This window comes from Micrasema longulum, unplaced genomic scaffold (assembly GCF_059751315.1).
Source record: "Micrasema longulum isolate JH-2025_06_02 unplaced genomic scaffold, ASM5975131v1 h1tg000029l, whole genome shotgun sequence".
Classification (NCBI taxonomy): Eukaryota; Metazoa; Arthropoda; class Insecta; order Trichoptera; family Brachycentridae; genus Micrasema; species Micrasema longulum.
This window is the reverse complement of record NW_028277236.1, coordinates 268808-285944: the sequence shown is the minus strand read 5'-3', so window position 1 is coordinate 285944 and position 17137 is coordinate 268808. Positions and strand designations below refer to the sequence as shown.

Sequence of the window (17137 nt, the reverse complement as noted above, 5' to 3'; positions counted from 1 at the left end):
TATGTTTTTTCACTACGGCAACCCCACTCAGGTTGTTGTTTACATATTTGACAGTTGGTATCGCGTCATTGGTCTTTGTGTGGTTTGTGTGGAATGCGATCTAAATAGTTTAGACGGGTTTTATTTTTATAAGTTTCTTGAATGAAAACATGAATAAAATAAATGCTTTTAGTGATATGTCGCCATTGCCTAGTTTAAGAAGGCGAAGTTCGTGTTACAATTTGCAAAAAGCCGAATTACACGGCCGTCGGACTTCATCAAAATTTACGCGTTTGTATTCCTTATTCCTTTCTTGAATTTTAAAAACATTCATAATTATTACACAAGCACTGATTTTTTCAATTAAAAATTGCAGTATATATCCTTTAAGACATTACCTGAATGTGATCTAAACTAATAAACTGAGATTTGATTTTCTTTTTGTACAACCCGTTTGTCTTATTTTTGTACAAATAAATACACAAATCTACTTGTCAAAAATCATACTTACAATCCATTTTATGTACATCAAAATAATCTCAGTACCAATCATCGGTCGATGGCACCAATAATTTATTTCACAAATGTTTGTTTAGAAGATTATAAATAATACACTACTTACATTTTCATAACATTTATTCTCAGTTTTACATGTCTTCTATTCTTCAGTACTATTTAAAGTACTATTTCTTGGTTTAATCTGGTTTTCACTAATTTCTTTATCTATATGGCTATATTTTAAACAGTTACTTATATACTTGCATACTTATTACAGTAACTTCTATATTTTTACTAAAAATATATTTTTTATTTACTATATAAAATATTTTATAGACAAACACTAGGGAAACCTGTTCTGAGGAGAACTGTACAGTGTTCATTTTTATTTATTTTTTTACATATTTCACATGTCATTCAAAGCTGTTTTTTATTTCTTCTATCCCAATTTTCTGCAGCCAGATTTTGATTTATCTTTTGAAATATCGTTTGTTATTAGTTAACTTAATTTTATGTGGAAGCATATTGGCAGAAAAATGATCCTCGCACTTTTGTGTTAAATGTTGTGTTAAAGGGAGGAATATTGGCAGTGATATTATTTCTTGCCCTCATTATATATTCATGTCCCCGAGCAGGGGGATGACAATGTCCATCTCCAAATCTGTCTTGCGAATAATTTTAGGGTATATTAGGCACATCTCAGGCACATAAAAGGCTTTATGGCTTAATTAGATGGGATTCTTATTGGTACCTTGAGATATATATATATATATATTTATTAATTTGTTAAAATCAAAATTGTTTTTAAAAATAATAGTCATTCTGTAGAACACTGAAAAATAGATTAAATCAAATGATAACTAGTTATGTATTTATAAAATCAATGAGTATGACAATATTTATAATGCTAAGTGAAAATTTTGTGTACTTTGTTGGTTGAACTAAATATAAAATATAATAAAACAGTAACAATGAAAACTATTTAACAATATCAAAATCTCTTTCGGCTACTCATCAATGTTTCACCCCTAGGATGATGTATTTTATAAGCAGATTTATTTGCCATAATTAATAGTCATTATAGATTCTTTGTTTATTTACTTATATTTATTGTTATGCACACAGTGCGTTGGTATAATAGGTTTTTTTTTTTTTTTTTAAAACCTAACACAGTACCAATTGCATATAAGTATATATATTTAACATCCATATAAAATTAGTGAATTTAAAAATAATACTGAGCGTGCTCCAGTTAGGATAGTCTCAATCTAACATGGCTCAGCCTGTTAGAAAAGAGGGAGATTTTTAATGTTTTTATGTTGTGGCGTGTATGTAAGCGTACTATGGGAATAGATTTAGTTTTTTTTAAAAGGCTTCCATTTGTAGAGGAGAACTGAGTCGTCAAATAAGTCCAAATAGTACATCTTCTCATATTTTGAAAAAATACTAATTGCTCTTTCTTTCTATTACAGCATGTCACAAGATAGTCCAGCAGCGTTTGTCCTCGTCCACTTCATGCCTTACTCCGGGTAACTCGCGGCCATCCACTCCTTTGGGACTTCAAAACCCTGGGGCCCCCCTGAGGGCACAACCCAACGTGTCAAGCCTGCACCCCTCTAATTCTCCCAACCACGCCAACTATCAGCAAAATAAGGTAAAATGCAATAACCACTCGCTAGTGTTCAATAAGTCTGCGTATTTTATAACTACACTTTGCTACATACATGCAAACATCTAGAATCATAAATATGCACCAATACACTACTTTAATTCATAAAAAATATGCAATCACTTAAGAATCTTGAATGATTCGCTATACGGAAATAGAATATCTATTTGATAATGTAATATGGATGTCTATGTATTAGTTGGTTTACTAGATCACTTTACATACTGTAACTTTCACCATTCTGTATGTTTTAAAAATATTTTTAATGCGTTCTCCATTTCTGTTAAATGTGTATTGATCATCCAGTTCAATAATCAGACATCTCCAAATTATAAGTTCAGCGATAATGATAATGGACTATTTTAATGATGTACATAAAATCGAATATTTTTGATTTTTGCATGATTTCTTTATGTTTTTTCATCCGATGTTTAGTGATTGCGTGCGTTGGTAATATGTTTTTTTTTTTAAATAGAACATTTGGAATATTTTCAAGTGAGCCAAGCAATATTACCATTACGTATTTTTTGGTGGCATTTTACATTCATATGAGGAGTGCATCAAATAGAGAGGCAAATTTTACAGTAAACTGCATACTCAACTCAAATTCAGTTTCTTTGGACTTGACTTATGAACTGGATGATCTACATATATGTTAATCCCAATGAAACCCCTTGATATTTACATCTATTTTACATGTCAGCAAAAATTTGGACATACTAAAAATATTATTCATACAATTACTCATGTATTTGTCTCCCAATTCCAACACTAAAATGTTACTTTTATGACACTTTGATTTTATTAGACAAAATTTATTTTTTCTCGTCGCTTTGGTGGTCAATTGACCCAAGTGAAAAATACTTTATATTTCTTCCGTAATAAATTTATTCAAAATGTTTTCCTTTGGAATTTGTAGTAAATCCTAAAGGTTTCATTAACTTTGCTGAATAAATGTTGGAACTACAGCAGAAAGAGGTTTTTTTTTTACCAGTCAATTTAAAGTCACATTTCTCAAAATAATGATACTGTGACTCTGTTTTTATCAGAACATTTTGTATATATTTTTTTATAAAGGCAAATGAAAATATTTTTCTTCGAGTATGTATGTATTTGACTAACCACTTTGCTTCAATTAAATTATCATAATATTTGTATTCTCGTACAATTTCAGGATACTTTATCAAGAGGGCACCACACACTTTCTGCCTCTTCTAACCACATACACAGAACGATGGCTGGTCCCAACGACAATGCCCCAACACAAGTTGTGGATCTGCACGCAGTTAATGGTCCAGACAACACGCGATGGGGACACACACTGGCCAGTCACGCTTCCTCGCAGGGCCTTGTAACAATAGCCACTGAAAACAACAATATTGCAAAATTCGCCGCTCCTGCTTGTTTAGACAACCTGCAGATACCGAACTCCGGCTACAAAGATTCTAAAGACCTGCCCACTCCGTCGTCAACTCCAACCACCTCGAGGAAAACTAGGAGAAGATCCAACCTTTTTACGCCTTCCAAAAAAGGGGATGACAAGTTTAAAAATGGAGAACTTGGTTCTGGCAGAGCAATTCCTATTAAGCAAGGTTATCTGTACAAGAAAAGTAGTAAAGCTTTGAACAAGGAGTGGAAGAAGAAGTATGTCGCCTTATGTGATGATGGCCGACTAACCTACCACCCTAGCATCAATGTAAGTTTAACAATTATAAATATAAAAAAAAGTATACATTTATTCACCATGTACAAATACCTTCAATACATTTTATGATTGTTTTACTGGACACATAATGTATGATAAATATAAATTTATGAATTTTAAATTTGATACACAATTTCTTTAATTTCTAAAAAATATATCTTAAGTCGAATGAAAAATATCCACAAAATGTAAGTATTTATTACTGTACGGTCAACAGTTTTCAAACAAAAAAAAATTCTGTCCATGCCCATAATAAATGTCTTGGTGTTTTAAAAACTTGTTTTTTTTTCTGAATTTCTGAATTTCTTCAATTCTAGCTTTGTAATGTCATTTAATTTTCAAGAAGTCAAAATTATTTTCTCAAGTAAACTTAAATTAATATAAAAAGAGTAAAATTATTTTTATAAAATTTTATTATAATAGTAGTTACCAAATTCACAACTCAACATTTCTTTAATTATTTATTAGAAGGGGGGTAAAAATGTTTTTTTTCTTCCAGGACTACATGGAAAATATCCACGGAAAGGAGATATCTCTCCAATATGTAACTGTGAAAGTGCCGGGGCAGAAGCCCAGAGGATCAAAATCAATTATTACCACTCTTCCTGGAGGTCATCAAACGTACAACGGCAGCAATATTAATGATGGCATCAGTGGATTATCTCTGAGTAGTAAGTATATTTTTACCAAATCATTTTTTTTTTTAAATATGTACAAGTTTTTAAATAAAATATTACAAAAAAAATCTAAATTGAAACCTGTATCTTATACCGATGAAAAATACTATGTTTGATTTTCATATATTTTAAAGTCTTTCTAGCATTTTCATGAACTAGAATGTGTAAAAGCCATTTAACTACAAAATAACTTTCTTTCATTGTTTGTGTATTATATCTAGTTTTACACTAGAGGATACACTAGTTTTACGAAAATCCCAGTCATATAAATATGTATCTAAAAACAAACCATGCCATTTCCCTGTAAGGGTAGACAGAAAGGATAGAACGCCACATCACTATGTCTGCATACAGACATCGCTTTCTCTTTCATTCTGACTTTTGACGTTTTATTTATTTTATTTTATTTATTTATTTTCTTTAATTCAGGAAACATACAGTACGGTTACATAGTTTTATATTTTACACAGTTCGACTTCACTCTAATGGACCAGTGAAGTTTCTATATCATATAATAATTATATGTAAGGTTATCAATGAAAGTACAAAAAAGAGAAGGAAAAAACATAAATGGAAGTTGTTAAAAAAATTTTTTTTTTTCTTCCATACTTCGCTTCCTTACATTAGCATCGGTACCATTTTTCTTATACCTTTACAAATATTATTGAATGTAATTTTTCGTCTCTTGAAAATTTGTCCTGGATAACCTCAAATATTTAATAAAACAATAAATATATTTTTTATTAGCTTATCAATCCAAGGATGGCAAAATGCAGAGGCTAACTGACAAGGTCCTTCTCACTGCTTATGAAGTACTGAAGGAACCGGGCAGGGCTAATGTTCCATCTTCAGGGAATATGGCTCAGGATGACTTAAGCTCTTCCAGTAATGTTGTCGCTCCAACCAATGGGGATAGTTCGACCCTCGGAGCTGGCTCCAAAATGGACACACCCCATGTGAAGAAAAGACACAGGAGAATGAAGAGCAGTGGGTTGAAGAAGGATGGGGAAGGAGATGGTAAGAATTTGCAATTTATTTATTTTTATAAATTGCATAGTAATATTCATAGTGCTTTTATATTTTATTTCTGTGAAAATGTATCAAGGAAAAAGTTCATATTAAGACATTTATTTCAATTGAAAACAACATTTTTGTGAAGACAACATGGAAGTCTTGGCATTACAGGGCTTATGATTTGTCATTGGCTGGTTTTAGTGATCGCTTTACACATTTTTTTTATTTATAAATAGTACATGCATTCTTATTATTTTTCCAAATATTATTTCTTTTTGTCGTAAATAATTGTGTTAGAATAAGGGAAACATAAGCAGAGTTGTAGAGCGGGTTTCAAACCTTCAGAGTCTGTGACACTAGTGGCTAGCCACTGAACCACAACCTGTTTAAAACATATGAATGTCACATAAAAACATAATGTATCATTTACCCTTTTGCATATCTGTGAACTCCCATATTTCCTCAATTCTTCCATTTCTTGACTTTTGTAAAGTAAATGAGCTGATAACTTTATTGGCGGGGGTAAGATTCATCTGGCTCAATTATTTTACACACTCCACAACACCTGAAAATACATTATTTCTGTTTTTATGCTTCTTATATTTTGTTGGTTTAATCAAATATATTTTGAAAATGTCGAAATGTTTGTAGACATAGGCTGGATTTCTAACCCTTAGAGAGTTTTCAACATTGACCTTTATTGAAACAGTTAATAAATTTAAATTTTAATTAATTTAGTATAAATTCATCTCTAAATGTGTAATAAATACCTTATTTTTCTTATCAGGTGCTTTATCGACAACATTCTTCCTTGATATTAATCGCAGAATAAAAACAAATATTTTTTCAGACCAAGAAGTGTACGAGTTCTGCATTGTCTCCCTGGAAGGGAAGCGCTGGCGGTTTGAGGCCGGAAGCTGTGAGGACCGGGATGCCTGGGTTGCGGCTGTGGAGAAACAGATCCTGGCCTCCTTACAGGGGCCGGGAGGGGCGGAGGCGGCTATCTCGCGACACGTCCATCTTGTGCCGGGCAACGCGACATGCGTGGATTGTGATGCACTCGGTAATTAACATTTTTTAAATTTATGAATTGCTACATTGTTTTAACTAAACTCAATTACGAAACTATTACTAGAATATATCACTCTTTTACACATATTAAAACACATTTTTTTATCATCATCAATCTACTAATATTAATAACAAGTGCGATTGATTATTTATTAATAATAATTTGTATTCAAATATAAAATCATATCATATTGTACTATTCTGTTCATATTTTTTGTATTCAATTGGAGATGAATTTAGGTATTGTAAATTATGCACAAACATTACTGTCAATTGCGTTCAAGATAAAGAACAGTTTCAAACCAGAATTTTGGCTAAGCTGTAGTATTCTTGTGATCGCCTCTCAAGTCTTTTTCATTAAATTATCTAATGATATTACAATTTTTAGATTGATGTTTGCACAATACTGATTATTTGTGTGTCCCACGACACACCAATGATTCGTCCTGTGATACATATTATTTATTTGTTGTTTGTTCAAAAATGTTAAGTATGGAGGTAGTATGTTTTTGTTTATGGTAATTATTAGAACGCTTGTAATTGTATTTTTATGTAATTCATAATATTTGATTTATAAATAACTTGTGTCAGTTGGTCTTCCTAAATAAATCAAGTAACATTCTACTTTCTGTCATAAATTCCTTAATGGAGCAAATTGTTTTTATTTAAGAGATTTTTCAGTCACTATGTATTTTTGAAACTATTCTTTATGGAGACAAAAATTTCTGCTGTTGAAATAGCATATTTTTTACTACAATCATCAACATTGTTTTTAAAATTTACTTTGTTTTCTTATGATTAACCCAATTATATCAATTTTGGGGCCTTTTGATTTTAGTTGTGAATAATTGTGTTAGAAAATGGGAAATAATTTGTGGTAGGGGGGATGTGTGCTTCTTATCTTCTGCCCCGAAGTCCGGGACACTACCTACAGGATCACAACCCTTCTCAAATTATTATTAACTATTTTTATTTTTCATATGAATTTTTTTCATCTTTGTTCCGTGACAGAGCATTTTAAAAGCAGATTTTTTGTCAAATACATAAGTAAACCCCGCAGGTCTTGACTACTAATTCTACCTTTTTGTATTGAAATCCTACTTTATCTTTTAACCTTACTTTAATTTCAGATCCTGATTGGGCAAGCCTAAATCTTGGTGTTTTGATGTGCATCGAATGTTCAGGAGTTCATAGGAATCTCGGATCTCATATATCTAGAGTTAGGTCACTGGAATTAGATGAATGGCCGTGAGTAAATTTAAAATTGTACTGAAGTTAATCAATTGAAAAATACATGATTTTGAAATATTATGTAATTTTATTATATTAAAATTAATTTTTGGCACAAATAAGGCAATCTGCACCTGTCGACCTAAGTGGAACATTCGGTGACTCGAAAATTCAGGATCGACAGATGCAAATCTTTCTCAGATCTCAAAAACAAATCTCAAATTAACATTCTTTAGCTTTCTGTTTTTTTATTCTCTAAAACAAGTTGTTATTTATGTGTTTTTTTAAATAATTGGTATGTCTTTTAGGCCCGGTCATTTGAGTGTAATGCTCTCAATAGGAAATAGTTTGGCTAATTCCGTTTGGGAAGCAAATATCAGAGGACATACTAAACCTAACCCCACTTCATCAAGAGAAGAAAAAGAACAGTAAGAAATTTAATTGTTTTATAATTTTTTTGTTTTTTTTAATATTTTAATTGTTTTATAATTTATTTGTTTTTTTAAATATTTTATTTATTTAATTTTACAATACGCCCAAGGGGCATTTACAAAAAATATACAGGTGAGTACAAACATAGTAAGTAAAAATTTAAAAGATAAACAACCCTTTTTTGTATACATGTAGAAACAATAAAAAGCATACTGCTATGCAAAATAAAAAGTGAAACTTTACATAGTAAAAAAGAAAAAAAAATATTTGTATAAAAGAAAAGTAATTGAATTAAAAAGCAAATTCTAAATAACTTGTAAAGAATAATAATGCTTAGTAAAATATAATGAATCCAAGACATTATAGGACTAAGTTTTGCTATGAATAAAAAAGGAATCTGAAATTCCAGGGTATTTAAAAGAAAACAAAAAAAAAACAATGATGTTTTTTGGTGAAACCAAATCCAATCATGTAATATAACATTCCTTAATTTTGAAGCAAAAAGGACATTTTTTCCAACAATAATTTTCTAATTTATTTACAATTTTGTCAAATAATCAATCATAGGAAATCTATTAAAGATTAGTCTGGTTTTTGGTGTACTGGTTAGTGTGTTTGCTAACATTTTTGAGGGCTGCCGCTAGAAGCATAAGACTGATTACTAGTTTTATTACTAGATATTACAAAAGACAATAACTTATTAATATTGTTTCAAAATTTAATTTATAAAACTAGTTAACAAAACCTTCTTTTCTTTTATCTAATATGTGTTTGTTTATTTTTAGATGGATAAGACTGAAATACGAACGCAAAGCATTCCTCACTCCTTCCTCTGATGACGTTGGAAATGCCTGTCTTTCTGCGCTCAGTGGGGAGCTTCCCCCACTCCTAGGGGCACTGGCCAGGGCGAGGGCTCCCGACGTCAACCAGCAAGCGGGGGGCAGAGCCCCACTACATTTGGCGTGCGCTGCGGGAGATTTACCTGTCGCCCAGTTGCTAATATGGGTAAGATAATTTATTAAGAAACCTAATTCCACGTCGCGTGGCTAGTTAAAAAAGAGCCATTGGGGGTAAGAATAAATCTAGGACATGCTAGGTTTAATCAGTTTAACGTCTGAAGCTGAAGTGAACTCAACTGACATTTTAAAGGTCGGTTTAAATGTTGATTAGACGTCCAACTGTGAAGCTGGTGTCGCGGGTTCGATTCCCACCAGTTGCAAGAAAAAATTCAGAAAGATTTTTTCTTAATTGGCCTGGGGTGTTGTGGTGTATTTTTCATAACCTTCTTCCATATCCTCTATTTTCCACCGCTGACAAACTTCTAGAATAGGACTTGGCAGGTTATTCCTTTTTAAAAACATGCAGAAAAAAAGTTAAATGCTTATAAAAAATTTCGCTGCATATCTATCTCTGTTGTAGGGTAGAAAATCAGTGTATTTAAACTAATACCCATTTTTTAATACCCAAATTGTGTTTATCAAATTTCCGTCTGCTCATACCAAGTGATATTATAAGAATTTCGCTATTGTATATGCCAAAAGTATTCGGTTTCTAAAATTATGTTTATTTACTTAAAATACATAAAGTAAGTATTTCTTATTATTAAATGTTTTGAGTTGAATATATTTCAATGTTCATAACTATTTTTTCAGAATAATGCAAATCCAAACCTGCTCGATGCAGACAATGTGTCTTGCCTGCAGTTGGCTCGTTTAGCGGCCGCGCAGATGGGGATATCTTCAGCTCACTGGACTTGCCACCTTCAGGTTTCGTGTCCTATCCACCACGTGCAAAACAACTCGGGAGCGAACTCAACCAACAGTTCGACTGGATCCACCAAAAATCTAATCTCATCTTCTAATTCGAACCAAAACAAAAACCAACCGAATTATTCCTCGTCTTCTCCTAGCCAATCTAATTCCTGCATCTGTTTATTATTTACAATGCTATCGCCTTTAAATTCAGCCAACGCCCTTATTGACTTGTTAATCGCTCTTCAGAACAATTCTATAGTTAATACAATATCAAATAATGCTTACGGTAATCAAAATAACGCTGCAGCAAATGCTCCGTTTAATTCCTCTCAGTTTGGAGGCGGAAACGATTCGCACGGCAGTGGAACAAGTCTAAACAGCAATAGCAGTGCAATCGCTGGATTCTTGATCCCAAATAACTCTAATACTCTAGGTAGGCAAAACAATCAAAATAATCTGAACTTTGGAAATGGGAGATGTCGTCAGCCGACAATAGGTGGTAGCGTAGTCTAATTGTAATGAAATATTTATATTAAATACATTTGGTTGTGTTCTCGATGCATTTTGGATATTACTAAACTGCCAATTTGGCTGAATTACTAAGCGAGTATTAACCGAAAAATTACTTTGAATAAATTTTGGTTTATTATGACTGACGTTAATAAATAATAAAGTGAGATTTTATCGATAGTGCAAATTTCCAATTAGAATACCATTGCATTGAGATATTACAGTGTATCTCGAATTTTCTCTATATCAATAGTGGTTACTACTTGTATGTAAATAGCACTACTGTTACCTGTAGTAGATGTGGATTGTATTATTTTCCTTTTAGAGTTTATTTTGATTATGTTTAAAGATTTGAAATTATTGTTTAATTGTAATCTTAAATTATTTGTTTTTATGGATATAGTTAGCTTTAATTAAATTTTATCTAGTTAGTACATATTTGCATTCCAAATTAGAAGTAAATAAATTATTTGATGTGAGGTTTTTCTGTTTAGCAGATGTTATATTGTTTAATTAACTTTTTTCAATAACTCTAAATGTTTTCATATGCTGCATAAAACTGTAAATCCGGTGGTACACATAAGCAAATAGAATGTCCCTTCTAGTTAAGGTTAATCATACAATAATTCGTTTTCATTTACAGATAAAAAAATATGGAAACATCTTTAAGTAATTGAAGCACTACTATGTATAAAAAATATCATCCGTCAAAAGTTGATTTTGGAGCCTAAAGGCTAGAAAAAGTATATATTTGAAGTTTCTCATAATTTTGTTTGGTTGACTGCCGCTCTGTCAAAGGTTAAAGTGGGGAATGCTATTTTTTTTTCTGCAAAATAGCTTTAATAATACGTTAATGCTTTTAGTAAACTATTTCATTATACACTAGCGGACCCGACAGACGTTGTCCTACCCGAACGTTGGTCTGCCTGCTTTTATCTTGGAAAAAGACTTTCATTGATAAGTAGGTACCGAAGTTCTTGGTACTTGTTTATGGTTGAATTCCAAAACATAAAATAAATATTTTTTCAAATACGGCATTCTTTTTGCAAACGTCAAACTCCGGTCGTCTCAATGACAAAGGGGTGTACTTATGTAGGAGTACGATTTTTAAAAATGTATTGAATTTAATATTATTTTAGTGTTACAAAAAATCCAATAAAAAGTAATAAATGGGTAAAAATTATAAGGAATTTAAGAACAGAATCTGATTGAGATCCACAAACAACAAATGCTGTTTGTTAACATTAAAAAAAAAAACTTTTTTTAAACAAAAAACATCTTTCCATTTTTTGTAAATGCATTCTACATTCTACAACCCTGGTAGGTCGATGAATAAAACATTTATGCTCCTAACTTTTTTTTTTACATACTCGATTGAAGATTTTAATATCTAGAACACGCACAGCGCAAAGATCTATATTTCTCTGAAAACCGGTTAAGCCGTTTAGGAGAAGTACGGTGACATCACACGTACAGAGGAATTATTTATTTAAAGATAGTTTATAACAATGTTCAAGTGTTGTGGCCAATGAATGAACAAATCATCACGACAGTTGCCTGTTGAATATTGACGAATGGAAAAAACACACTGTTATAATGCGTAATCAGCACCCCTCGCACTTTCCTCATCACCTACAAATGCATGATCAGCAGTCAACGTGTTAAAACAATGAATAATAGTTATTAAATATTATTCGACATCATGTTACATTCTTTTCTTAGTCCTTATCCAAAACGACTGCTCTAACTACATGTGTAGTTTTGTGATTGTGGTGTCCTTTTAACTGTATTGTCGGTTCATCGTAGTTCATATAAAAACTGTCATAGAAACATGTCTACAAATTTGTATGTATGTTGACTGATGTCTGGTAAATTTTTTTAGCAGTCAACACAATGCATTATCTATTTGTGTTTAGATAATAATATTATGTAAATATCAGAGCTTATACAAATAATATTTTGTCACTGAAAATCCATTGTCATATCGGTTCCATATTCAATAAAAGTGTCTACCCATTTTGCCAATCACCTGTAAAATAAAAATTTCACTATAAAAAGGAGTTTATGAACTATGTATGTATTTCTTATAATATTAAATTTTTCAATTGTGACTTTACGTGAAGATGTATACTGTAACTAATAATGCATATTATAAATTCAATCTTCTTCTGCTCGTGATTCTCTGAAATTGACAACATATGTACCATTATTAGTACATTTTTATATTGTCAATGAGGTCTTGTGTGTACTTAAAATGTGTATTCATTGGAATAAAGTATACCTATGATAATAGCACTAACATTCTCCACAATTCTTATAAAAAATCTTCAAAATATCTCATGCAGTTTTAAATTAATAATTAAATTTTTTTTTACAACATGCAATCAATGAAAAAATATTTTCGGCTTATGTATTAGTAAAAATATACTTGGATTTTTTAAGAAATTAAAATTTCAGTTGCAATACATTATTATTACAAAATCAGAAGTTACGTTGGAAATATATGAAATATTCTGAGTTGATTTTTAATATTCCAATTACATGATATCCATGACCATCATTGTATAAAAAACAATATTTCATTCATAATTTTCGAGTTTAAAAATGAGCTAGTACAAAACGGCTCGCAGTCGGTGTCGTGTCACTTTCACATCATCCGGCCTCCCCACCGAGTGCGGTTTTAACAAGTGTCACGTACAAGTATGACGCGGTAATGTAATACGCGCTGTTTGTCCCATAGGGCGTGAAAAGTCTCATTTCCAGGTAATTAAAAATATGCATATTTTAAACCATTAAAAATTTATCTGACTTCGCATGGAAAAAGTAATAATATCGTTACCATTGTAATTTTTTGCTTATTCAAAAATAGTAATAATTAAAAAATGTGACAAGACCCAATTACACACTTCGTAAGTATAATTATATTGCATTGGATTACTTTAAATATTTAAAATATATTTATTAAATTATAGTTATAGATAAATAAATTATATTGTATAAATATTACGTAAATGATCTGCTTGTGAATGATTTCCTAAATATCTCAGCTGCTTAAAACATTAACTCGGTTTTATTTTTAAAGAATACTATCCTTTTGTACAAACCAAAGAATTTGTTTTTGTATATACCTACTTAACCTGTATGTATATATCGCGTAGATAATTTGTACATACACCTGTTCTTACTGAATTTATCTGCATATTATATTATATTTGTTGATGTTCTACCCAACATGGAATAAAAAATAATTTAATGTATATGGTATTTTTATTTTATCTCTCTACTTTAGGTTTTTCTAATTGTCTATTAATGTATTTGACTACTTTGCAAAATTATGTGGGTTCTCTTTGCGACATAAATGACACGAGATATTTCATTAAAAATATGATTACTTAGTTCTTAAATTCTCACCTTAGTTCCTGAGTTGTCAATCATCCACGCTTTCTATTAATACCGAATGGAGCTTCTCGCTACTATCAGAGGTCCTTTTATAAGTTCTGTCAGATATTCAGATCTGGGGCCGCGATTACAAACGCCGTCTTCATCGGTACATATCGAGACTATATAGTAACAGCGATATTCATGTACGAAAATGTGTATATTTGTATGAAGATTCAAAGCATCTTCGTCGGTAACCTGTAATTGACCCTGTTTAGAAAACAAAATTGTTAACATATTATAATTTTCACACATGAAACTTAATTTTACTTTGTAGATAAAATTTAACATTAATTTTGAAGTTCCCATTAGAATACAGGCCCTGTTGGCTTTGTGGCTTTTAAAAGTTTTTAAATATTTTTAGTGAATTAATGATGCTTAATTCCAGTAACTGAAGAATTCACTTCCTTCTTTTCCTCAAACCAATGAAGTGAATATTATGTACTTCTGGATTATCCATTTTTGCGTAGGTAAAATCAAATATAAAAAATATGCCCAGACTACCAGATTGAAGAGCTCTTCTTCAGGTAGATTTTCTCATTCGGAAACCAGCAATTTTTCTTTCCGTGTGGGCACTGCCAAGATAAGGTAAGCAACAATGTTCCAAATTCGTTGTGAAATGATAAATGGAGCATTTTTTTCTTTACTGAGGCCTTTTACCAAAAAAATTAATATCGGCGGAAAACAAGTAGGTGCTTGTTTTCAAAAAATCCCATTGAACCCGTTTCGTGACATCTAGCGACTTGAAATTGAAACAGTATTGTTTGTGGTTAGACGATCGCTACCAATAATCACTAGATGGCGCTAAGCGGTTAAATAATAATGTTGTAAGCTTTTTTAATAGTTAGGTTGGCAAGCCCGATCGTCAAGCGCAACAGGCAAGGCGCCATTTTCATAATAACATTCAATAACCGACTCGATGTAAAATTTATGAAAAATGTTCTGACAGAATAAAAACATTTTGATTTTAAATGCAAATCATGTTGGAAAAGACTAATTATAAGTTTTTATTATTGCGAATAACGCAACATTACGATTATTTAGTTTACATATTCCCTTTGAAGTAATAAAATGGACTAATGGATAACAAAAATTATAATATGTTGCTAAATAAAAGTTCTGCTGCACTGAAAGTGAAAAGCTATCCAAAATCGACGTTTTATGATTGAATACTTGAGATTCTTTTAAATTGACATTGTCGTTAGACCACATATTTAATTTGAAAATGAAGGCATTTCGCATCTTACGAAAGAATCCAAAAAAGTCAGTTGAAAGAGGTTGTCTTTAAAAATCAACATTTTATTAAAATACTCTTCTTTTTATTTTCAGTTATTTTTGTATATTTTTTTTATCCGTAATCATTCTCCTTTAACCCAAGTTTTCTAAAATGAGATTGTTAGCTGTCTAGATTGTTTGGTTGCTTATTTTTTAAATTATATAAGAATTATTAACATTGTTTTATTCTTAAACTTTAATTTCGTAATTTTATAATATTAAATATTATGATTTGAATTGTATATTAGTAGCTTCAAAATAAGTATTTTTGTGCCTAGTAAAGTTGTTGGGAATATTTCCTTGCAATTTTATATTAGTAAATTTAGTTCGTTAACTGCTAATCTAAGACTACGAGCACTGTTTTGTGGTGCAAGTAAATTATATATGTAGGTATGTATTATTTTTTGACAAAAAACACCACGAAATATGAAATAAAATACGTTTCGGCACTGAAACTAAATAATTATAGACGTTAAAAACGGAAAAAATGGATTAATATCGTTTTGCGATTAGTTTTTATTTTCTGTGTTCGGGTGGAATGAAAAATAGTTACAGATCTATGTGTGAAATCTGTGCCTTAGGTCTAAAAGGGCTAATGTCGGATTTAATATTTTTTTTGCCAACATTTTGTAGAGGGTTGATATAAATTTTAAAAATATATTTTATTTCATTTTATTTTATTTTATTAGGGAAATCAACAGTTCTACATACATATTTTTAGTAAACAAACAGATATAGTGTATAAACTCAGAACTAATAACAGATTTCCACATAGTATACAAAGTTAGTAAAGAAAATATATTACATATCAAATAAATACATACAATTTATACATATAAAAATGTTATTTTCATGTACTCAATAATCAAAGATTTTTTAAATATTAATTTTAAGAACATTAAGTTACTGTAAATTGGGCGGGATAAGGACAAAAATGCTTAAAGAGAGGATAAGGAGGGGAGGGAAGATGTACATATTTATTTTTATAATGTCTACTAAGTTACATAATACATTTTTAGTGTAAATTTTAAATCTGACAGAGTGATGTTTGTGTAATCTATATACAAGTATTCAACAAATTAGGAATCTTTTTTCGGTTCATGACCTTTCAGGCTTTGTACACTGATAACATAAGAAATATTGTGGACTGTATAAAAATTGTACTCACTTTTAAATTCTTCCGTTTGATTGTTTTATGAAGCACTTCACTTTTACTATTGCACGGACACCGGAATCGTGTAGATGTTGATAAGCTGTATGTTTTAGGCTGTTTTTTTTGTAAACTTTAGATATTGTGAGTTTGGAAAATTATATGGAGCGTCGACACGATCGTCGATTCGCTGCGATAACAGCACCAATGGCAGTGGAGTGATAATACTATGTATATATTCCGTTAGGTGCAGATGTAATAATTATGATTTCCTGGAGGAGTCTGGAGACTAATTTGCATTTTAAATGACCCGTTGATGATACGCGTAGGTACTGTAGGTATTAGCAACGTTAGATTTTTCAATACATTTACACTGTAACGTTACCGTAAAACTTAAATTAAAAGTTTCTTTGTACTTACTCAACATCCTAGAAAGTTACAGCTGAGAAGATGAAACAATGAATTAAAACTCGAATCGCTCATTAGGGTAGCCATATTGAATTTAATGCTGATAAACTTTAAATTTTATATTTATTTTATCTTCCATATATTATATCTACTCGACTGACTGATTGAGTTGGTCATTTATCATGGTATCATAACTCTTTATCTCGCAGTTTACCAAGCTGCACAAAAACACTGCGAGAAACATAGTTATCAAAGGAGACTTGTCAAGCGTTAACCCGTAACAGTCTGTACTAAACTACTGTAATATTTTAATGTTTTCTGCCGAAA

The 17137-nt window shown here is 30.9% G+C and overlaps 1 protein-coding gene across 1 annotated transcript; it reads left to right on the top strand.

Moving 5' to 3' along the window:
* Window positions 1-176: 176 nt before the first annotated feature.
* On the top strand, window positions 177-11768 carry LOC148285519 (centaurin-gamma-1A-like). The gene is made up of 10 exons (XM_088223983.1): window positions 177-270; window positions 1950-2131; window positions 3321-3842; window positions 4351-4522; window positions 5276-5545; window positions 6393-6605; window positions 7744-7861; window positions 8152-8271; window positions 9061-9280; window positions 9928-11768. Exons 1-10 carry the CDS (start codon window positions 177-179, stop codon window positions 10540-10542), a joined length of 2526 nt encoding a protein of 841 aa, XP_088080109.1. The 3' UTR covers window positions 10543-11768.
* Window positions 11769-17137: the final 5369 nt, after the last annotated feature.

Bases quoted from the DNA above. Each gene is read 5' to 3' on its own strand.
- LOC148285519 (XM_088223983.1), top strand. From the start codon at position 177: ATGTCGCCATTGCCTAGTTTAAGAAGGCGAAGTTCGTGTTACAATTTG. The intron at 4,523-5,275 runs GTAAGTATATTT...ATTTTTTATTAG, and splicing joins CAGTGGATTATCTCTGAGTA to CTTATCAATCCAAGGATGGC. The intron at 8,272-9,060 runs GTAAGAAATTTA...GTTTATTTTTAG, and splicing joins TCAAGAGAAGAAAAAGAACA to ATGGATAAGACTGAAATACG.